Consider the following 25166-nt stretch of genomic DNA (forward strand, 5'->3'; position numbering starts at 1 on the left):
ATACTGTGGATTCGTACTTACCTGACAGAAAGAGAGTAGTTTGTTGATGTCCGTCACCGCAGTTCTGGTGCCCGACCAGTCACCTCAGGAGTTTTTCAGGACAGTGTGTTGGGGATAACAATGTTTTAATTTACGTTAATAATATAATAGATGTTATTTCATTCCTGCAAATGTTGTTCATTTGAATTCACTCGGATGACAGTGTTATTTTTAAGGAAGTTGTGTCACATGATGGTTATGAAGTGTTGCAGAGATAGATGCCTTGTGGCAATTTAAGTAATGCCCGAATCGGGGTATGCAGTGAAATGTGGAAAAAAAACCATACTATTTCGTGTAACACAAAAATGGCCAGTGAAATTAAATATCAACTTCAAAACAGAACAGTAACCGAAGTCAAGAAATACAAGTACATAGGCGTCACAATACCAATAAACTAACATGGACAACTCATAACTCGGATATCTGCTCAACTGCCTTGAATGAATTGTGGTTCATAAAGCGGAAGCTTAATATGTGCCGGTAAGAACTAAAATATTAGCCTATAGTGCAATCGTACAATATAAAGTAGATTATGCTGCTGGAGTTTGGGATTCGCATACTAAGACTGACATTCATAAACAAGAGTGAGTTCAAAGAAAAGCTATGAGATATACATGCGAAAAATATGCAGGCATGATTCCCCGTCATCATTGATGACACAAAGCCCCGCCGCAGTGGTCTAGTGGCTAAGGTACTCGGCTGCTGACCCGCAGGTCGCGGGATCGAATCGCGGCTGCGGCGGCTGCATTTCCGATGGAGGCGGAAATGTTGTAGGCCCGTGTGCTCAGATTTGGGTGCACGTTAAAGAACCCCAGGTGGTCGAAATTTCGGGAGCCCTCTACTACGGCGTCTCTCATAATCATATAGTGGTTTCGGGACGCTACACCCCACAAATCAATCAAATCATCATTGATTACACAAAATCAAATACAGACAGTACAAACACGCAGGAAATTTAATCGCCTTGTACTTCTTCACAACACCCTTGTTGCGAAAAATGGTATGACATTACCCTCTTTGGTTTGCAGGCCCACTGCAAGAAGAACAACAAGCACTCATGAACATGTACTCGCGCCAATTTTTGCGAGAACAAATGCTCACAAGAACGCTTTTACCCTCTAACAATGAGCGACTTGAATACCGTACTTATTAAAGTTTATGAGTCGAATAATTTCATGGCTGCTTTGGCACACCATTGTTTCTTTTAAAGTTTTCGCTGAAGTGGTGATTGCTGCTTCTTTTTGATACATTATGTCCATTTCTTGTTTCATTGCATTCACATGCATATATTTTTTGTTTTGCTTTCTCTTTTGTTGTAATGTCCCTCCTGCTTAGACCAAAGTATTGGCCTGAAGTATTTCCTAATAATAAGTAATAATAATAAAAAGGCATTCTTGTTCGGTGATTGAGTAGTTGCGCTCGGCCGCAGACAGCAGAAGGCCGGTGTGACAATAACACGGGCGTAGCTGCTTTGATGTTGTACCAAAACAGCACTGATTTCATGGCCGATGGCATCTGTGTGGACTTCTGCTGGGAATAAAATATCAAAATGGGCCACAATAGGTGATTTTGTGAGCAACGCGATGAGTCTGGAGAATGCCCAAGCCTACGTAGCGCCCCAAGAGAATGGAACAATCTTCTTCAGCAAGTCTGTAAGAGGGCGGGCGACGTCCGCAAAATTGTTTACAAAACGTTGGAAGTAGGAACATAGACGTAAAAAGCTGCGGAATGTTTTAGTGCTGGTATGAACGGGAAAGTATAGCACAGCTCGAACTTTATCATAATCAGGGCGTGCGTCGGAGAAGTCGACAAGATGGCCAAGCATGATTAGTTGCTGGTTTCCGAAGTGACACTTTGATAGATTCGTTGCAGTCCTGTGTAATTAAAAACAGAAAGAATGGAGAAAAGGCGGTCGGGGTGCGTCTCAAAGATCGTAAAAATACAACGTCGTTGAGGTAATAGAGTTAAATTGACCACTTGAACCCACAGCAGAGAGATTTCATCATTCGCTCGAAGGTGGCTGGAGCATTGCATAAATCCGAATGGCATGACTTTAAATTGCTTAAGACCATGAGGGGTCACAAAAGCCATTTTCTCGCGGTCCATGTCGTCGACAGCAACTTGCCAGTACCTTGACTGTAGGTAGATAAAAGAAAAATACTTAGCGCCCTGAAGGCAATCACGGGCGTCGTCAATGCGCGATAACGGGTAGACGCCTTTTTAATAATCCGATTCAGAGGCTGTACTAGCCACAGAATCTCCAACTGTTGTCGCTTTTCTTCACAAGAACAACAGCAGGCGCCCATCGAGCATCTTGTCGACTTAGTTTTATATTATCTGACACTCCGCAGGAGAGACGAGGTATGTCCGTCGATGGACTGGAGATCCATCGCCGGTGTTAATGCGTTGCTTCACAACGCTGGTTTGACCTAGCGGACTGTCACAAATGTCGAATACGTCCGAGTAGGATTCTAGGACGTGACAGAGCCCGTCAGTTATGCGGTAAAAAGTCCGCCGCGATCATTTTTCCCGCTTTAGAAGATGTACTCACTGTCGAAGAACAGGCTTGCGTGCAGCTGGGGTGACGTACACCATTGGGCAACAAAGCTGAGATGATGCAGTCGTCAGATGGTGTGAGCGTGGTGAGGGCTATTTCACACGGAAGCACTTGCGGACACAGAGCAAAGTTCAGCAAATAGATGCAAGCACCCTTCTCTGATAACAAAATAATGGTGTTCGCAAAAGTAACACTGTGAGTCGGATGGGCGGATGTAATGGGCGTGAGCAAAAAGTCTTCATCAGGTACTCGTGGCGATGGCGTGACGGCAATACAGGTAATTGATTGCAGTGACAATTTGAGGTGCTCAGGAGAGCACAGACGAACTTGGGACGGGCTGCGTGTATCAATCGTACAGGGCAAGTCAAATTGCACCATACCAGCTGAACAGTCAGTGAGGCCCGAATGGGAGGACAAAATTATAGACTGAAGATAACGTCATTGGTGCAGTGGGGGAGAAAAGTGAAGAGGATGGAGGTTTGATGGCCGGCTATAGTAGCGCGTACTGTGCAGACACCAACGATGGCAGCTGCACCACCGTCAGCAACACGAGGATATGAGGGGTTTAACGTCTTAAAGTCAGCAACACGAGCACAGCGTGAAGAGGCTGGAGTCAATACTTCCTTTAAACAGTCCCGAATGTCACAATGCCAGCTATTCCACAGAAGTTTGGGCACCAGTTTAGACTAAAGCCTTAACAGATAAACCACCCACTTTTACATCAATCACGTTTTGGTCGGTCGCGAGGGTCAGCACAGGAATCGGAGGGGAAGTCCTAGCAGGAGCGTCACCTCCAGGCGCTGCACCATTTAGTTCACCGAAGAAAACCATCGGGCAAAGCGTGAGGATGGGGAACGGGGTGGCGAAGGAGAGCCGGAGAATCTACGTCGCGGTGATGGCGAGTGGCTGTGCTGGGCATAGGTCATAGCGGTCATGTCATAATGAGCGTAGTCGTCACAGCGCGGACGTTCTTCGCCACAAGGGCAGGCTGATGCGTCGAAGTTCATGACGTTTCGGCTTGTGCGTGAGGGCAACGTCCACGTGCCTCAGCAATGACGCGAAATGTGTCCCACTCGTTCATACCGGAAGCAAATTGGGCTGTCGTCAGGTGTTCTCCGCGCATTTGGATGGCGGGTACGTGGAGTAGGATGACGGTCGTGCTGTCGGGTGCTCAAGCTAAGCATATGCACATTGGGTTCTTCCATAGAACAGATCGTCCGAAGGTCCGCATTTGGCAATTCTTGGGGCACAACGCTTTTTATGAAAAATATGGTGGGCTGAGAATAATTTGGCGTCAGGATCTCCAAGGGTGCAGGTGACAATGCTTCGATTTCACGTCGAACGAATCTCTTCATATCAGCAAAGGGTGGATCAGGACTGGGTATCAAAATAGAGGTCCTCAAAAGTTGACGTTGCAGCGTTGTTAAGAAGACGGGTGAAACGGTGGTCCATGCAATAGCTGTTGGCCTCTTGAAAGTGTCGGCACTTTTTAATGACCTAATGAAGTATTGAACTGTCGAACAACCTTTCAATACAAGGAACTTAAAGGCATCATCAGCGAAGCCCTTGATTACGTGTGCTATTTTGTCGGCGTTGGCTATAGTGGTATTAATCTTAAAGCAGAGGGTCCAGACATCTTGAATATAGACTTGGTAAGACTCCGTAGATGTCTGGACACGGGTAAAAGCTTTTTCTTCGCGGACCAATGGTCTTAAAGAATTGGTAGATTCTTGCACCTGTTGCTTCAACGTATGTATTTCTGCGAACATGAGCTGTATCTGTTGCCTTGTGTCAGCAAGTTGTTTGCTTTTGTCGACTGTTTCCGACAGTTTGGATGTTTGCGTTAAAGGTTTGTTTACGACAACCTCTGGTTTTTTATATTGTTTGAAAGGGGCCACCTCTCGCAATACCTTGGCCAGGCCAACTTTTAAAAGGCTGTTTTCCTCAATTATTCTCTGGTAGTCTCGATTTTGAGTAATCGGTGTGGCACTAGGAGATATGGCGAGAGACCAGCTAGCTGGCAGTTCTGTCGTCGCTTTACCAGCAGCTCCATTGGACTGTGGGCTGTTTTGCAAAATGAATTGGGAGTGGGATGGAGGCTTGGCCCTCTTGCCGTGGTGCTCAAGCCTCGTTCATGATCTGGAGTGGGTTTTCCATTGGCACCTAGATTTGGATCTTGACCTAGCTCTTCGTCTTTCTTTCGGGAGTTCTCGTTTATCTTTGAAGTCCTATTCTTTGTCCTTGATTCGAACCTCCTAGGATGGCTTTCGTACTGTTGCACTGACTTTTGTCGTTTAGGCTTTCTTTGGTTTGTTCATCTGGTATCGGCTAGGTAGCATTGACGTTTTCTGCAGCTGTTATCACTGTCACGTGCCCTTACCTCATGTGGCACATCACGTCTGCTACATGGCCTTGTGTTGGTTCTTGGATGCCGCAGATTTCGCAGATCGAAAGATCTGGTTGTGGACAGATTTCGGCTCGAAGTCCGATATACTGGCTGGTATTGCGTTCTAGTATTGTGTCGCAATACGAGTAACCAGTGAGTTCCCCTCCTTGATAATAGACGTATCGTGGAGCAAACGCTTCATAGAATGTAATGACCGCACATTTAGAGTACAAATTTAGGCTTGAAGAACTTCTATGCTTTGCGTACAGACGCAGAGATATTTCTTGATGGTTTTCGGAGAAGTGCGTGGCTGTAGTCAATGAAGGACTCCACAGACTGCTCCATCGCCAGTTGCAGCGCACGAGTTGATCGCATATTGCCTGCTGTTTATCACATTGGATTTGAGTTTTTTTATATGATCAGCCATCTCTTGGTCGGAGCTAGACACAGTCACGTTGTTCGAGTCTGGCTTGATGCGTAAAAAGAATTGATCACCTGTGATTTTCCTTTGGCACGCCTTGATGAGCACGTCAGACAACATGGAACTCATCAGGACTTATAAGTTCAGGCCCTGGTAAGGCCGTGTAATCACTTAGAAGTCGTCGCGTGGCAGCAGCGGTAGTTTGGAGAAATTACTGGATATACGGGGAAAATGGGATTTCTCTGCGCTTGAGTAGGGAGGGTTGTTCTTGGGGGCTTGCTGGTGTTCTCTTGCCTGCTGCTTTTCTTTCTTTTGGTGGAGAGTCAGCCTTATCTTTTTGACCTCCAAGGTGGTGCTGGTGAGATATTTTTTGTGTGCGTTCTTGAACAATAAAAGATAGTGCTCAATGTACATGCCGATGGCTGTTAAGGGAGAATGAGAGACAGGAGCATTCGGCTTTTAGTTAATGCGCACGCTGTGATCCCCATTAGCAGCTATTGGCATGTACATTGAGCACTATCTGACAAGAAAGGGTTGCTACGTGACAATCGCTGGGTGTAACCCCCTTGGTTTTAGAAAGGCTCAGCGAGTGTTGGGCCGCAGTGCCAGGAATACAGTGATCTAGTATATACCATGAACTCGAGGTGGTTAAAGGTGGGAAGTAAACACGAAGCGCAAGGCGTAAGGAAATGTGCGTGTGCCACCTCTCGTTTAGTGCTTGGAATGTCCGCTGCATGGCGGTGCTTCTATATGGGGAATATATGATGAAAAGATGCGAGAGGGTGGTACATGGTGCGTTGAATAGATGGACGAACGGACACACAGGCAGATGCATGGACGGATGCATGGGTGGCTGCGCGGACGGTTAGACGCATGGACGGACGCAGAGCGGATGGATGGACGAACGTCGGGACGGACGCCCAGATGGACACGTGTGGAGGCACGAACAGACGCACGCATGGACGGGCGAATGAACGCACGGATGGTCACACAGAAGGACGCATATATGATGAAAAGATGCGAGAAGGTGGTACTTGGAGTGTTGACTAGATGGATGAACGGATACGCAGACAAATGCATGGACAGACGCATGGATGGCTGCAAAGTCGGATGGACGCATGGACGGACGCCGGCGCGGACGCATGGTCTAACGCAGAGACGGACGCACGGCCAGACGCACGCACGGGTGGAAGACGGATGCATATATGATGAAAAGATGTGAGATGGTGGTACTTGGAGTGTTGACTAGATGGATGAACGGATACACCGACAAATGCATGGATGGGCGCTTGCATGGCTGCACGGGCGGATGGGCGCATGGACGCCCGCAGGGGCGGATGCATAGTTGAACGCAGGAACAGACGCACGAATGCACGTGTGGATGCACGAATAGACGCACGCACGGACGGGCGGATGAATGCATAGATAGACGGAAGCAAGAACAAATGGATGGACGGATGCTTCGCCCCACTCTTCATCATACACCCCGTGGATATGCGGCCACTTTAAGGCCCGTCAGCGTTCGTCGGCATCGCCGCTGCAGCCGCCGCTGCTTTGGCCGCCACTAGTCAAGAGCTCCTTGAGTCCAACGTAATTGGTGTCTTCGGATCCCCTCGACTTTATGTATTGAATGTGGGTTCGCTTTCAAGAAGTAACAGCAATTGAAGCACTGGAAAAGCTTGTAAACTGCGGAGACCAAAGGAAATGTGTCTGACGACGAGTGAGCCGTATCGGTATTTTTTCTCCCGAGCTCAAGGTTCAGTGAAAAGCCGCTGCTCCACACTCACGACGAGCCTAGCGACATTAGCGTCGGCCCTTTTTGAGTGAATACTTAGTAAGGAACTGCAGGGTGGAAGCGACTAAAGAGAAGCCCGGAATCTTGATAAACCTCTTACCATTGCGGCTCGTTAGAGTGGAGTAAATCAATGCAAACCAAGCGCTGGCGTAGGTGCATACATCACCAGACTTATCTAGCCATGGTGCGTGAGAAGGCAGCTGCCGCGCAATGTCAATACTGTCAGAATAACCCAACAGCTTTTCCCGTACGGGCAAACGCAACCAAAGTAAAACAGAATCTAATCCTCTATCATAGAGGCTGAATTTGAGGCAAATATCTATTTTTTTCTTTGTCTACATATCGTGCTACTTTGATATATGCGTGAATTAGAGATTCCTAATTGCTTTTATGGTGTTTTCATATGACCTATAAATGCCTGTTTTTGGCGTCTTTGCCTAAATGATACAAGTGCCTATGAACGCCTTTTTTAAAAACAGGTGCCTCCATGAACGCTATTTGACCTCAAGATTTTCTTATGAGAACAGTTGGAAAGCGGTACTCATGCTGCCGGGCTGTATTGAACTTTCGGAACTCTATGCGGCTCAACCTATACTCCAGCTCAGAAGTTCTTGTCAGCCCAGTCAAGGTTGTAGAAAAAGAGATTAGCCTCTGCACGGGCATCTATCGTCAAGGCGTAGTCCTCTTAGCCTCCATCCACCGTCTGTCAGCTCTATAGGGAGCCGGAGGTACTTGTGTGCAGCCGCAGGACCATGAAGACCGAATGCGAAACCATAGTTTGTCATCATAAAAAAGGTGAGTGTGGATAAAACTTCGATGTCCACGTGATTTCTGTTTCTGTTGTCATTTACTCCCAAAGAGAGCCTCACCACGTCGCATCAAAAATTTTGGTTAGATACTAAAAGTAGTTACGTGTAATAAGCTTCGTATTACATAGTTATTTGGTTCATTACGAGCCTCGAAAGCATAATCTGATGGGATGAGCTTGAAACCTTTGCCACTCATTCTGTGTAGATTTCTCAAGCCAATATCTTTCCCTGCCATCTTCAGCATCGGATAAAGTCGGAGCTGGAACACCACACGATGCAGACATCAATAAAATGTTACATGAGCAAGACATGCCCAAGCAAGGTTGTTCAATCAAGCGTGCTGTGTAGTTTCGGTGTTATCTGTAGTGTGGTCTTTTGGAGAGGCTGGCATGAGTGATGTATTCCTACCAGGATACACAGCGCCGGACCACTGGAACTGCTCTATGGAACAACGCATCATAAACAGGCGAGAACACCAACGAAAATGAAATGCAGGAAGCTTATATTCTCGCATCTGGTCGGATTCATAAGTACATGAAAAACGTTCACAAATTTCGTTTGTAACTTTTTAATCAACCTTCGTGCTTCTATACAAGCATCAGAATGCACATATTACTTATGTCGTCTCTGCTGTGACTCAGACAGAGATAGATGCACTCGTGAAACGCCTTTATTTCATCGGCTCTATGCTTAAAGTGACTCACACAAAGGAAGTGATTCCTAAAACAAAGAAAAGAAGATGAAAGTGATCGCTGTAACTGTCTGCATCGTGGTACGACACCTTGGCAGTGGCTCAAAAGGTAAGGAGATATGGAGGGATTAAAACAGGTATGAATAAAGCAGGGACAGAGAGACCCATATACAAAAATACGGAGAAGATAGGAAACATGGACACGGTCGCTGGAGTTCAGGGACAAACACCACTCAATGAGAGCTTCACGGCGTCAGGAGATGGTGGAGGGTGAGCCAGTCGGCCAGAGTGGGGCGAAGCATGTGGCCGTCTATTCCTTCTTGCTTCTGTCCGTCCATGCGTCCATCTGTATGATCGTCCAAGTGTCCATCCGCCCGTCCGTGCGTGCGTCTGTTCGTGCATCCGTCCATGCGTTCATTCAAGCATCCGCCCCTGCGTCTATCCATGCGTTCATCCGTCCGTGCAGTCATCTGAGCTTTCATCCATGTATCTGTCTGTTTGTGCGTTCGCCCATCTAGTCAACACTCTAAGTACGTCCATCTCGCATCTTTTCATCATATATTCCGCATATAGGAGCACCACCATCCAGCGGACATTCCAAGGACTAAACGATAGGTGAACACGCACACTTTCCTGCGGCTTGCGCTTCGTGTCTACTTTCCACCTTTAAGAACCTCGAGTTCATGGTATGTACTAGTTCACTGCATTCATGGTACTGCGGTCCAACGCTCGCTCAACCTTTCTAAAACCAAGGAGGTTACGACCAGCCAGTATAACCTAGCGACCCTTTCTTGTCAGATAGTGCTCAATATACATGGCAATGGCTGCTAAATGGGAATGAGAGACAGGAGAATTCAGCTTCTAGTTAACGTGCACGATACGAATTTTTTATTGTTCAACAACGCACAGGAGAAATCTCCCAGCGGCACCACCCTGGAGGTCAAAGCCTAAGACTGGTTACGCACTACGACTACGATGAGGGACGAACGGGTGCCGCTTTAAGGAGCTTCACCCCTAAAAAGCGAACATACACAACAAAGTCGACCAATTCTAATCGCGGTGCTGTCTTTAACGCGAGCATGTTCACTATAAAACGCACCGCGCGTTTGATGCTACGCCACAGAGTGTTCGTCGCCACGCCACAACTCGTTTGATGCAACGCAGTAGAGTGTTGAATGCAACAGCCTCGATTAATTGTCTCTCTGTCACGTACTACTTTCACGTATGTCGGACCCTCCCTTGAGGCGCGTCACTTCCTCCATGTTGGACGTGCGGCCATGAGATGAAGGGCAAGCGGCATTCAGTCTGACATTTCACTTCTTTCGGGGCGAGTAGCGTTGCATATCTCGACAGGTGATACCTGCAGCACACATTAATCATTTAATCAAGTCTTTATTTCCAACAATATTTTACAATTTATTGGGGGTCCTTTAGGCGAAAGCTGTTACAAACAGCATGAGAGTGCATGCATTCCTCTTGCCTGCTCTAAATGCTCAAAGCTGGCGAGAAGCCCTTTAATGCGTTCACAGAGAGAGAAAAAATTGAACCTGTGCTCTGATTAGATACGGTTATTACGAGATTAAAAGAATTTTTAGCGGTATGGTTATTTGATCCTGTGTTGCCCTTCTCAAGAATGCAAAACACAGAGAGACGATGGAGTTTGTTCATTCGATGGTGGGCACTTGACTCACTGTGCTGAACTGTAAAAGGCGAGACCATATTTTGCAAAGTGCGCTGCAAAAAAAGTACCTTGCTATGCTAAGCCATTGGCACCTTTGTACCATCATAAAGTAAAACATTTTCATTTCTGCTTTCCTATTTTACACAGTGTTAACGCACAATATTCTCCAAAAACATGAGTTTTTGCAACTGCTTGTTCTGCTTATATTTCGGGCGCTGGACATTGTGTTTTGCCTTCCTATTTTTAGAGCCTAAAACAGAATTGTTAGTGGCTATGAATTCTGTCTTTAGTCATTAGAGATTTCTCCACAATCGATGACGTTGAAACCGCTCGAGACAATAATACCCACGTTAAAATAACAGAAGTAGCGCCAATAACAATAGCAACAGAGCGACATCAGCACAACGGCAATATGTCCGTGTCCGCGCTACGCACTTTCCGAAGTTTCATGGTGAAGTTGCAGCGCTTTTTTTGCCTCCTTTACTCGTCCATTGAATTAGCTAGCAAATATATCTTTACGGAATAATTTTGTTTTTTCTAGCTCCCACCTGTGTTGTGCACTTGTTTTCTCTTCTCCTTTATAGAGCTTCAGGGAAGGTGCGCAAAGCTTAGACAAACACGTTGCTGAGAGAGTTGCTGCCTTATAAGCTTTTATAAAGCACTGGCTGAAGTGTGACTGCAACAAAATTTCGAGATCAACTTCTCACCTACCATGCGCCATGCGCAGGTATTCAAAGCACACTTTTGTCCCTAAATGACTGCACATCAATTTTGGCAAGAAAGAAGAGCAATGACATTGAATGGCATTGTGCGCAGGTGTGGGCTACGCAGCGGCGGTAATGTCCTTTTGGCTCAACTCTTACTACATCGTGGTGCTGGCGTGGTCTCTGTACTACATCTACTCGGCCTTGTCATCCGACGTTCCCTGGCGATCGTGTGACAACTGGTGGAACACCCAGAACTGCCGCTCCGAGTACGAGCCATACAACTGTTCAGCGCAGCTCCGCGCCTGTCCTGACCCGAAGCTAATCAGGAGCCCTGTGAAGGAATACTGGGAGTGAGTACTACGTCGCAGACAGCGCTATTTACATGTACAGCGTCTCGCTGAGTGCCAAGCGTGTTGTCGAGGGTATGGTGGGCTGAAGCAGGAGATCACAGAGCTGACACAGCTTTTTCTAGGTTTTGGTGAAATGGTAGCGCATTATTCGCAGACTGGAAAAAAGAACAGGCCAATAGAAGAACAATGTCAAAGTTGTGCTGCCAATTCATATAAACATGATACGTGCCAGGTTGCCGAAAATTGGATACTGTCATAGTTTCTTTTTAACAAGTGGTTAGCGATCGTCGTTCACGATCATGCAGTGAAAGAAAACCATAATATTATTTATCGAACGTCATATTTGATCGTATTATTGATACGTAAATATTACGTAACGCCACAACATCAGCGTGACATTATTCACAGTAATATGATAACTGAGAGATCATGCCAAGGAAAGTATAGGGGATGCTGTTTGAAGTAAGCGTAATGTAAATGGGAAGAAACCACAAAGGATGACAAGATAACTTGCCACTGGCATGAACTGAACCTGAGACTTTCGAATAACGTGTCCGATGCTCTACCTAGCTCTCAGCTATATATACGGTGAGCTGCCCGCTCGTGATATAATCACGTTCTCCGTGATGCCATCGCGCAAAAAAGTGGGCCACAGTTGCCGTAATTGCAGCAGGTGATACTGACTGACACGTTTAGGTATATCTATATACCCCAATAAGTGAAATGGGGCATGACCACCGCCGTAGCTGAAATGGCGAAACATGTTATTCAAACATCGCATGCTCGGTACTTGCCAGCGGCAAGTTATCTTTTCATCTACATTTCTTTGTTTACATTTACAATACAATCACTGCTGATGACATCTCGAATACTTTCCTAGGTAATATTGTGGTTAGTTCTCATTAAAAGTGTATCTAACAAAAAAGGCCTTAAATTGGCACTTCTTTCGTTCGCCATATGATTAAACGAAAGCCGTATAGGGGAACTTCATAAATTATCACTACCTGGATTGATTTTCTCTCCTTGCGTCTCTGTCTCACCAAAATTTCAGTACACGGGCAATTGTAGCTGTACATTCTAGCTTGTATCGAAAGCGTGGCCGCCCCAGATGGGACTCGATCCTGTGACCTGCAAGTCAGCAGTCGGCTACCATAAAGTCTGGACCACCGTGGCGGGTAACAGGTAATTATTGAATACACGCTAAGCTTAACTACAGTTGAAAAATTGAAGGTTATGGCTTCAAGGTAATGTAATCTTGATGTTAATAATTGAAGAGAGGTCAGTTCAATGGGTTAGTTTCGAATGTAAATATGGGTTCTTTTGGCTAATATGGTGGTCCGATGTGATGCCTTGCTCACCGTTATTCAGTGCTATCATACCATCAATCAGTGTTTTGTGGACGATGTGGTTAGACCCAACGTAGAGTGAAGTAAAATGTGATTTTAGGGTGTCTCTATGGGCAAACACGTGTGTCGAAGACGTAACGTCGAAGTTATCCACCCAGATGTTGCCTAGTTGCTATGCGTCTTCAGAGTTGCGAGGTGGTTATTTATGTAGTTGTTCAATTGTTGAATATATTCCTCTAAGTACTGCTTTTATAAAGCCTGAAAGGAAAAATTTTGGTCTGCAAAGAAGAAGAACAAGTTTTTCAGCCTAAAATGTCAGCAACTGCATGACCGGTCTAAGCGTGCAATCTTCCAAAGAACCTCACGCGATCCAAATTTCCGAAGCACTGCACTACGGCGTCTCTAATAATCGCATGAATAACATATAGATGGTGGTTTCGGGACGTCGAACTCCAGCAACTATTGTTGTCAAGTGTACAATGTTCAAAATGTTTGTCTGGTAAGAATTGAACCAATACAATATGGCACTAACAAGCATGAACAGATTTTCCGGACTGATAGCTGAGATGCACGGTAGCAGTGCTCTCAGAACAAGGTAGCGAAGAGAGTACATGCCCGATACATATACTAAGTGTAACATAAAGAATGACTGATCAGATTGCTTGATTAAAGGCCACACCGTACCAACGCCACTGCAGTGGCTTGTTGGTGTGACATAGTTTTTCTGGAACCAGTGTTGACCAGAGACGAAATAGCGCGTGGTGCCCTGTAATTGGTTCCAGTACGGAGGTGTATGGTTGCTTCATGGAGCCTCGTACCTGGAAGAGAACCAGGAAAATTGATACTTGCTTTGTAGTTTGCTTAGGCGCTTGCAGTTGCTACGGTACTTTAAAAAAAAGGTCTAAGGTTTCACTCGCATATGGTCCGAGTGTGGCTTGAAAGCTATACCAGGTGACAAATAACTTGTAGAAGAAGTATTTCCTACACTGACATACCGGAACGTCAATCCGAAATTCGTTATGACGCTTTGGTTTTGTGTCCCTAGCACTGAGCTGGGAGCTGTAATCAATCCCGACGCACATAACTTCCAATTTGCGAAAATGGTAATGAGCTGACCTCAGACTCAATGTTTATACTTAGAGGCGAAATTCTTCTCTGGCACCTGAACTTCTCATAAGAAGTGTTGTGCTTTTCTGACGACAAGTGAAGGAGGGATTCCACGTTGACATAAAAATCAAGGCGACTGAATACAGTGTCAACTTGCAACAGACGTTATCTGAACAAAAAACAGCTTGGTTTTTTGAAAGCATGCAGACATGTTTGAATAATACGTGGGGTTTAACGTCTCGAAACCACCATACGAATATTAGAGACGCCGTAGTGGAGGGCTCCGGAAATTTCGACCACCTGGGATTCTTTAACGTGCACCCAAGTCTGAGCACATGGGCCTACAACATTTCCGCCTTCATCGAAAATGCAGCCGCCACAGCCGGGATTCGATCCCGTGACCTGCAGGTCAGCAGCCGAGTACCTTAGCCACTAGACCATCACGGCGGGGCATGCAGACTTGTGCGCAATTACAGTTGCACATACCATTGGCTAACAATTCTATGCCTATTCAACTGAGCTATTGCACTAACTGACCCAGCATTTTGTCATATTTATTTGTCTTTTTGTTTCCAACGTCAACTTCCAGAATGCCAAAGTTGTCATGACTCTCGTCTTTGCTGACTTCAGCAAATCTGGGCAGCCCTGACAGCGCACCGCAAAAATGAACGCGCTAGTAGAATACGTTGAATAGCTCTACGTATTCAAGACGCTCCATTGGTCCGGGCCGGTGGTTTCACTCAGTGCAGCGCACTTCTTGTGGCCAAACTGCACACTTCTGTCTTTCGGCGTTGGTGCATGCCTCGCGATAACGTCCGTCTGTCACCCTCCACACTTCGATTGTTTTCTTGTTCCACACAGTGAGCAAGCTTGAGGCAATATTCTGTTTTTCCCAACAAGAACTACTCTTAGCGAAAACTTTTTCCGCGCCTCTTTGAGTTATTTGTGCTGCCCCCAATTTGATACTGAATATTTGAATGATGCCATTATGAAAGAAATGTTTCGAATCGCTCCCCTCCTGCCTGAGAGTGAAACATATAATTCATGCACATAGTTGCTTATCTCATAGGAATAGGCCCCTTAACATTTTAATGATTGAAATAATGGTTGCATTCTCGTACCTCAAAATTTAACTTGCTCAGCTCGTCTAGTGCTTCATCAAAAGGAACACTCCGAACGAGCACTGCTTCTGCAGCTCCACTTGGCGGTTGCTCCTTTACTGTGGTAGCCGCTAGGAACAATGTAAACATTGGCGTGAAGCGCTCGTTTTGGAAGGAGACATTGTGGGTCAACTGCATGGGTAGCGGTGCATTGAGCAGCCATTGTTGGGGTTTCATCGAGACAACGGCTCGACCCCGAGATCCCACTTCTGACACCCTACTACTTCCAGTCATTTGCCACGTAAGGATTGAGTTATGGACAGGAATGCATGCGGGGTGTATTGTCAGTTTGTAAAAGGTAAACTCACGATATCAGTGTATTTGTAAAAAAGCGCAGACAGTTCATACGTTATACCAAGTGGAGAAACGCACGAGATGACTTTCCACAGGGTTACATTCATTGTGAACTTCTTTCATATGTTTCTCTGTAAACACAATTTCTCTGCAGTGGACCTAGTACGGCGATGTTGCTATTGGTAATAATATTGCCACGTTCCATTTCCCAAGTTTTTGTCATCGTCCCAAAACACCACACCATTCTTAGCGCGAACCGCGCCTGCAGTCTTCGAGAAGGTTCCGGACTGTAGGAGATCATTTGGATAAGATCACGCCCACTGTGCGAAAGGTACAGATTGTTCTGGAACCTACGCCGCCGCCAGCGATAACGCTAGAACATTCGACAGCAAGAGTATAAATGCCGACGCGCTTCGCCGCTTGTCAGTTGTTGATCGAAGGCCGACACTCCGTTCGCCGCTATCAGTCCGAGACTGCTATCTGTGCGAGACTGCTGCTGTGATTGGACTTTCTGTTTACCGGGCACAGGTTCGCCCAAATAAACAGTTAAATCCCAACACGAAGTCTCTTGTCTTCGGCCACGTCACGAACCCGTGACATCTGGTGGAGGTGCTGCTTCGTTCATGTACCGGACGCCCCCGTCAAGCCGTGAACCCAGCCCACGTCGCGGAGAAGACACCGACGCCAAACAGGAGCAGCGAACAAGCCGCCGACAGCAAGGGCTACCACCGGAGTACGGGCTTCTAGAAGACAAGGCGCGGAAGACCAAGGCCATGACCACGACTGCAGCGACAATGACAACCGCCGCATCCCAGCCCACGATGGTCATGCATCAACCCAGGGAACCACCAATTTTCCATGGGTCATCGTTCGAAGACCCGGAGTCCTGGCTAGAAACATACGACCGTGTGGCCGTCCTCAACTACTGGGACAACGAAGAAAAGCTCCGTCGTGAGTACTTCTACCTGGAAGACACCGCAAGGACCTGGCTAGAGAATCGTGAGTCCGCGCTCCGAACGTGGGATGTCTTCTGCGGCGCATTTCTGCAAACGTTCGCGAGCGTCGCTCGCAAAGAAAGGGCCGCTGCTCAACTAGAGACCCGGGTTCAGCTACCACTGCGGCGAGGCCGGGAACACTTACCGCCGTTGCCAGTACCGACAGATGGGACTGCGTGGCTTCGCCATCGATGCACCACGTCCGCAGCCAGGGGAACGGCCACGTGACATCGCCGACTACCTGACAGGAACTCAATGGACACCTCGAAGTCCTTCCCGTTCGCTGTCGCCCAGCCGCCGCATGTCACCGCACCCCCGGCAGTACTCCGGCCCAACGCGGGGCCGGTCTCCTTGTCCGTATCCGGGAAACTAAGGGCAGCAACCGGTGGAGGTGCGGTTGCTGTGCGATAAACTACCTAAGATCCCCCGACGACGACGACGCCGCGACGGAGCTTTCCGAACACAATGCCAACCAGGCAAAGCCCTGACGGTGAAAGCTCACTTACCGGAGGTGGCCTGACGACGCAACATGGAAGCAGCGGATCAAGCCGACGCAGCCGTGACCCGACGCCACGCCCTAACTGTAATGCGAGACGGCGAACTAGCGACATCGACGTTCTTATTGACGGCCACAGTGTGACCGCTCTCGTCGATACTGGAGCCGACTATTCTGTCATCAGTGGGTCGTTCGCCGCGAAGTTAAAGAAAGTTAGGACAGCTTGGAAAGACCCTGAATTCCGCACAGCCGGAGGTCATCTTGTAACGCCTGCAGGAATCTGCACAGCGAGAGTCACCATTAACGGCCGTATTTATCCTACCGACTTCGTAGTCCTACAGCGTTGCTCGAGACATGTCATCCTTGGCATGGACTTCTTATGCCTCCATGGTGCTGTCATCAACCTAAAAACAAAGTCGATAACGTTATCCACAGAAGAAGCACTACCACCGCGCACGCCGTCAGGACACCATGCCTTGAATGTGCTGGAAGAACAAGTCACCATTCCGCCTCGCTCAAGCGTCATTATTTCCGTCGGCGCTCCTAAATCACCTGACTTGGAAGGCGTCGTAGAAGGCAGTCAGCATCTGTTGGTCACCCGAAATATTTGCGTCGCAAGAGGAATTGCAGAGCTGCGGGGAGGCAAAGCAACGGTTATGCTCACGAATTTCAGCAATGAGTACAAAAATGTGAACAAAGGAACAACGGTTGCATACATCGAAGAAATTGTCGAAGCCACCAGTGCTTTCGCCCTCGCCGATTCTGTGGAACCTGCTCACAGGAACCAAGCCCCTCCCATAGCTTTCGACGTCAATCCAAGACTACCGAACGATAAGCAAGAACAGCTCAAGGCCCTGCTTCTGCTATACGAAGATTGCTTTTCGTCGTCATCGAAAATTCAGCAGACCCCAATCACGAAACATCGCATCATAACCGAAGAAAATGCCAGACCACTCCGTCAGAGTCCGTACAGGGTTTTGAAGCGAGAACGTGAGGCCATGAAGAGACAAGTTGATGAAATGCTGCGGGATGACATTATCCAGCCGTCCAAGAGTCCATGGGCATCCCCCGTGGTGTTAGTGAAGAAAAAGGATTGGACCCTACGTTTCCGCGTTGATTATCGCCGCCTGAACAAAATCACAAGAAAGGACGTGTATCCTCTCCCACGAATAGACGACGCACTTGATCGGCTCCATAACGCCAAGTACTTTTCGTCAATGGACCTCAAGACTGGCTATTGGCAAATCGAAGTCGACGAAAGAGACCGAGAGAAGACGGCGTTTATAACACCTGACGGCCTCTTCGAGTTTAAGGTGATGCCCTTCGGCCTTTGCTCAGCGCCTGCAACTTTTCAACGCGTTATGGATACAGTACTGGCGGGATTGAAATGGAAAACTTGCCTTGTGTACTTGGACGACGTCGTCGTGTTTTCTTCGAGTTTCTACGAGCATCTTCGGCGCCTTGAAGCTGTACTTCAAGCCATCAAGACTTCCGGACTCACACTGAAGCCAGAAAAGTGCAGATTTGCGTATGAGGAGCTCTTGTTTCTGGGGCACGTTATCAGCAAGTCTGGAGTTCGTCCCGATCCACGGAAAACAGCCGCCATCGCCGACTTCCCGCCGCCCACTGACAAGAAAGCCGTGCGCCGATTTCTGGGCCCGTGCGCCTATTATAGGCGGTCCGTGGAAAACTTCGCCCGCATCGCCAATCCTCTCACTAACCTTACCAAGGCCGACGTGGAGTTCAAGTGGGAAACGCTACAGGAACACGCTTTCCAGGAGCTTAAACATCGCCTCCAGACGCCTCCGTTACTTGCCCATTCGGACGAATTCGTCGAGACAGAAGTACATACTGACGCAAGCAGCGTAGGTCTTTGCGCCGTTTTTGTGCAGAGGGCTGACGGACTTGAAAGGGTTATTAGTTACGCCAGCCGATCGCTATCCAAAGCAGAAGCAAATTATTCCACAACAGAAAAGGAGTGCCTCGCCATCATCTCGGCTACGTCGAAATTTCGCCCCTACCTCTACGGCAGGCCCTTCAAAGTTGTGAGCGACCACCACGCCTTGTGTTGGCTAGCCACCTTGAAGGACCCTTCAGGTCGCCTCGCACGATGGAGCCTGAGACTTCAAGAGTATGACATTACTGTCATTTACAAGTCCGGCAAAAAACACTCTGACGCCGACTGTCTCTCTCGTGCGCCTGTCGACCAACCGCTACCCGACGACCCAGATGACGAGTACTTCTTGGGAACGATAACTACCGACGACTTCGCTGAACGACAGCGGGCCGACCCGGAAATTGAGGCCCTAATAGAATACCTCGAAGGCAGGACCGCCGAAGTCCCAAGGTATTCAAGCGCGCACTTGCGTCGTTCTTTCTACGAAACGGTCTTCTACGAAAGAAAAACCTTTCACCGCTTCGAGCTAAGTACCTCCTTGTGGTGCCTTCAGCTTTGCGACCAGAACTACTGCAGGCCCTGCACGACGATCCGACGGCAGGGCACCTCGGTGTTTCTCGCATGCTCGCGAGGATACAAGAAAGGTACTACTGGCCACGTCTTACCACCGACGTCACTCGTTAAGTGAGGACATGCCGGGACTGTCAGCGACGCAAGACACTGCCGACAAGGCTAGCGGGACTTCTGCAGCCAATTGATCCACCTTGCCGACCTTTCCAGCAGATTTGTATGGACCTACTGGGGCCGTTCCCGACGTCGGCTTTCGGAAACAAGTGGATCGTGGTAGCTACCGACTACCTCACCCGCTACGCCGAGACAAAAGCCCTGCCAAAAGGCAGTGCATCCGAGGTAGCTAAGTTCTTCGTCGAAAATATCGTCCTACGTCACGGCGCCCCGGAGGTCCTTATCACCAACAGAGGAACGGCATTCACTGCCGACCTAACTCAAGCGATCTTGGCATACAGCCAAACAAACCACCGCCGGACGACAGCGTACCACCCACAGACCAACGGCCTCACCGAGCGGCTTAATAAGACGATCGCCGACATGCTGTCAATGTACGTCGATGTCGAACACAAGACGTGGGACGCCATTCCTCCATATGTGACCTTCGCATACAACACGGCGGTGCAGGAGACGACGCAGATATCTCCATACAAACTGGTCTACGGAATGAACCCGGCAACGACGCTCGATGCCATGTGACCCAACGTTACCGACGAAGAAAACCTCGATGTGAGCGAGTACCTTCAACGCGCCGAAGAAGCCCGACAAGTTGCGCGTCTCCGTAACAAGAATCAACAGACGACCGACAGCCACCGTTACAACCTTCGACGACGCTTAGTGGAATACCAGCCCGGTGAACGTGTTTGGGTGTGGACGCCGATACGCCGACGTGGACTAAGTGAAAAGCTTCTGCGACGGTACTTCGGACCGTACAGGGTAATTCGACGTCTCGGCCCACTTGATTACGAGGTTGTCCCCGACGGCATCACGAACTCTCAACGACGCCGATCGCGACCTGAAGTCGTACATGTCGCGCGCCTCAAGCCGTTTCATGTGCGTTAACAAACTGAAACAGTGCTTTTTATTATTATTGTATCGTAATTTGTTCATTGTATTTTCTTGCATTATTGTTGTACCTTCATCTTTAGTTAAAGCATTGGGACGATCCCTTTGTTCAAAGGGGGGCAATCCCACGCTCCATTTCTCAAGTTTTGTTATCGCCCCAAAACACTACAAAATTCTCAGCACAAAACGCGCGTGCAGTTTTTGAGAAGCTTCCGCACTTTAGTAGATGATTTCGATAAGATCACGCCCACTCTGCGAACTGCACAGATTATTCTGGAACCTGTGCCACCGCCAGCGATAACGCTAAGACATTCGATGGCAAGAGTATAAATGCCGACGCGCTTCGCCGCTTGTCAGTTGTTGATCGAAGGCCGACGCTCCGTTCGCCGCTATCAGTCCGAGACTGCTATCTGTGCGAGACTGCTGCTGTAATTGGACTTTCCGTTTACCGGGCACAGGTTCGCCCAAATAAACAGTTAAATCCCAACACGAAGTCTCCTATCTTTGGCCACGTCACGACCCCGTGACAATATTGATACGGTTTCACTATGCGCCATACCTACGACCCATTCAGCATGGTTTCCTGTTTTTCTGCAATAGATTTTGCGAACGCAAGGCAGCTCTCACCCTGTTTGGAAGCTGCGACCTTGACTCGTCCATCGTATATTATTGAATGCTGCCGAAGCTCTCGCAGGTGCTTATTCAATACTGAATTCTCGGTTTTTAGTTCTTTGTCGGCCGTAACCAGAAGACTATTTTGAGCTCGAACTTTTCACGTACCGCGCTAGGCATATTGACACGCCTTATAAGTGCTTCATTTCACGCTTAAATTGAACAATCTTAAGCTATGATTAACGCTGCATTGAGCACTTTTTCCCAAGAACAGAAGTAGCCTCGTTAGACTAACTCTAGAACGAAGCTTCAAGCTGATGAATTTTTTTGGCAAGCTGAGTGCAAGAAGGCATGGCCTAAAGTACAATAAATAACTTTACGACAACTTGCAGCCGTGGCGGTTGTGAAAAAAAAAACGGTAAATTAATGAATATTTACAAACTCAAGCAACAATAACCTAATCATCTTAATGTTTTCGGTTGTCAGAATTTTCTTCATTTTGTTTACTTTACCCTTCTGTGGAACTCGCTCATATCAATTTGAGTTGCAAGTACAGACCAACTGGTAAAGAGTTTTGTTTCACAACCGGAATGTCGTAATCTCTGCGCAGGGGCAACGTGCTGCAGATCACGGGAGGTCTGCATGAACCAGGGGACCTGCGCTTGCCATTGGCCATTACTCTTCTCATAGCTTGGGTACTCTGCTACTTCTGCATCTGGAAGGGCGTCAAGTGGACTGGCAAGGTGGTCTACTTCACCGCCTTATTCCCCTACGTTCTTCTCTTCATCTTGCTGGTGCGTGGCCTCACGTTACCGGGCGCCTTCGAAGGCATCAAGTTCTACGTCCTCCCAGACATGAACAGGCTGTCCGACTCGATGGTGCGTTATGAATTTTGGCAGCCACTATGGCTTTTTGTGCAACGCTTCCCGGTCACCTACTTTCGTATATGAAGAGACAAAACAAAGTGGATATAACTATGGCTCATCATAAATTTCTTTCAACACACTTCAGCATGAAAGGGCTGTTGCAAGAGTGGGCTAGCACAACATATAAAATAGCAGCACAGTAGTGGGGAAGCACAATGCACTAAACAACATAACAAAATTCTCTGAACGTCATTCACTAGTAATATAAAATAAAAATTCATCAAGTGATGAAGATCAAATGTACGCAGGCAGAGCATTCCATAATTCTACAGAATGAACAAAAAATAATATACGCAGGCAGAGTATTCCTTAATTCCATAGAATGAACAAAAAAACAATAATTGAACACCCACGAACAATGAGAAAAAGTAGGCATGTATAACTCAGGGTAATATCGAATGGTTGTTGGTCTAGCGGGTGCAATGTACTTGGTGAGGGGGGGGGGGTAATCGTGAGAGATACTTAAATTATAAAAAAAATTCAAGCATTCAGCTTGACGACGAGAAGAAAGACTGGTAAGCTTAAGAATTGGAAGAATTGGTGTACGGCTTTCTTCTGAACACATTCTACTTTGGTGATGTGAGAAATTTTGTGTGGGTTCCATACTAAACACCCATTTTTTAATATTGGACGATCGAAAGTTTTGTAAGTAAGGACTCGAATACCGAGAAGTGCTGAACATAATGTGCGTTGCAGGTAGCCTAACTTTCTAAGTGCACGGTTACACGTGAATTCAATGGAATGAGACCAAGATAAACCCTGAGTGAAAATGAGACCTAGATATTTATATTGCGAAACGTTTCCAAGAGGGCAACTATTTAAGAAATAGGTAAATGGAGAGGGTAAATGGAGAGGGAAAGAAAATTTAGTAAGTGAAATGGATACAGTTTTTCGAAAGTTTATTTGCATTTGCCAAGTGTCACACCCTGACTAAAAAGATGCAAAGGAACCCTTAAAAATGATCTTATCATGAAAAGTTTTAATCATATGATAGAAAATATAGTCATCTGCATACATGCAGATTTGAACAGGAATATTATTTGGCAGATCATGAATGAAACTCAGAAACAAGAGTGGGTCTAATATTTAGCCTTGTGGTACGCCAGACGTTACAGTGCAAGCAGAAGAGTAAGATGACCTGAAGAGTACATAGCAAGATCTCTTTGCTAGGAAAGAAGAGATTCACTTAACTAAGGCTTTGTTTTTAGGACTAAGAGTCAGCTTATCTAACAGTTTATAATGTGACACAGTGCCGAAACCTTTAGAAAAATCTATGATTGTTGCGTCAACTTGATCGCCTGCATCAAGAACCTAGAGAAATGTCAATGGAAAATTCACTAAGCTGGGTTATGGTACTAAACCCGCGTCGAAAACAACGCTGGGCATAAGATAATACATTATTACACTCTAAGAATTCAGTGATATGTCTGAAAATTATGTGCTCAAGTACTTCAAAAGAATAGCTTGTGATAGATATGGGTGTGTAGTTCAATAAGAACTGTTCGTTTCCACATTTGAATAATGGAAGAATTTCACCAGTTTTCCAAGCTACAGGGACAACAGACGTCGAGAAAGATTTCTGGAAGATAATGGTTTGGTATAGACTAGTCCATAAGGAGCATGTATTAAGGAATTTATTGTCAATATTTTCAGGACTACTGTTTTTGGTCAACTTTTAAAAGAATGTGATAGCTTACCATAAGCTTTATCTTTCAACCATTTTTAGCGTGGTAACGTATTACTTGAGAGTCGGCAGAAAAAAATACTCAATAACGTGAGGCTGTGTTACAGAGTCAGTCCATATGTTTCGGGACGACTTACTTTTTAGAAAGAAAAAGTGACAATCGCGCGTTTGTAGCACGGGGCCGCCGACTTGCTGAATTTGGCCGAACTGATTCACAATGTACGACTTACGCAAGACGTGGTGATGAATCGTGCTTCGCAGGGGCTGTGGTATATAGTGGGGATGTTAGATTCGCAATGCTGTGCTCAGAGAAAAAGAAGCAAAGACAAGCCGGAAGAGTGAAGTAAGGCAGCTTTGCCCTATCGGGGTCAAGTCCGAAAGTAGCCTTCTTTTGTTTCTATTCGGTTTTATGGTTCTTTACTTTGTGTACTCTAGTTTGTTTCTGTTTTTGCCCTTAATTGCTTCAAATATATAGTACTACATTTCCTTCAGTTTTTTATATTTTTATTGATCACCAGTTTTATTCTTTCAATCTATATACGTTGTTCCGGTTGTCGTGCTTCCCTAGGCCCTAGTAGTAATCTCCCCGTTTGTTATCAACACTTGACGAATGAGAAGAATTATAAGACTTCTCTTTGAACCAAGCGTGACCTAAATTTATTTATTTATTTATTCATGGTACTCTACAAGTCCCGAGAAGTATTGAACAGGAAGTGTTACAGAGAGATCACACCAAATGAACCATAAAAGGAAACTACGTCGAATACAAAACGAAACGAATTGTGCATTGGAAGGGAAAAGGACATTGGCAATAATACAATGCAGTAAAATACAAAGTGAAGAAAACAAATATTATAAAACATTCAAAAGGGCACATAAAGTTACAAATGCTCACGAAATTTTACAGAGTCTCTGAACGAAACAATTTCAGCAGAAAGACTATTCCAAAGTGCGAAGACGTGCGGCAAAGCATAATTATTGAATGACTTTGTGTGACCTATAATGCGCCTGAAACCAAGATAATTATGAAGATAGCATAATGTAGGCGAGGGAAATTCATTCAAAACACGACTGGTCGACGAGTTGTAGTTGTAATAATGGAAGAGGCACAGGAAAATGTCAGAGCAGCGGGAACCAAGTTCGGAAGGTTAACACTGCATTTGATTTGGGCGATGTTGAAACAGTGATTGTACTAGAAGTTTTTGAGCGGGCTTCACGATTTTGGATAACTTCTACTTTAGCTTTCAAGTATTGTTGATGAGGAGACCAGAACAATGAAGCCTATTCCAATCGAGGTTCAACAAAAGTTGCAAGATGGGGAATGATGCAGATACTGGTGCGAAAATCTCACAGTTCTGTTAGCTTTCGCGCATACTTGTTGGATGTGACTACACCAGGTAATATTAGAAGAAAGAAGAACGCCAACATACTTGTATGTAGATGGACAGGAAATTTCAGTGAAACAGAATAATAGAAAGGGAAAAACAGATTACTTACTGGTGAAAAAACGTATGCAGTATTCACATGTGTTAATTTGCCAGCGGTCACACTATTGAGACCGCTGGCGCTATTTGAGAGTAG

The 25166-nt window shown here is 46.5% G+C and overlaps 1 protein-coding gene across 3 annotated transcripts in view; it reads left to right on the plus strand.

The window, feature by feature from the left end:
- Gat (sodium- and chloride-dependent GABA transporter) overlaps positions 1–25166 on the plus strand; it is an 879924-nt gene that overhangs the window by 418622 nt on the left and 436136 nt on the right. For 2 of the 3 annotated variants that reach the window (XM_037414907.2, XM_075882687.1), the window contains exons 3-4: positions 11196–11436; positions 21586–21853. In XM_037414907.2, the coding sequence (XP_037270804.1) occupies positions 11196–11436; positions 21586–21853 (509 nt within the window). Of the gene's footprint in view, positions 1–10899; positions 11107–11195; positions 11437–21585; positions 21854–25166 lie in introns of those variants that run through there. The other variant, XM_075882688.1, reaches the window with a different exon arrangement.

The sequence above is a fragment of the Rhipicephalus microplus genome, unplaced genomic scaffold (genome assembly GCF_043290135.1).
Source record: "Rhipicephalus microplus isolate Deutch F79 unplaced genomic scaffold, USDA_Rmic scaffold_13, whole genome shotgun sequence".
Taxonomy (NCBI): Eukaryota; Metazoa; Arthropoda; class Arachnida; order Ixodida; family Ixodidae; genus Rhipicephalus; species Rhipicephalus microplus.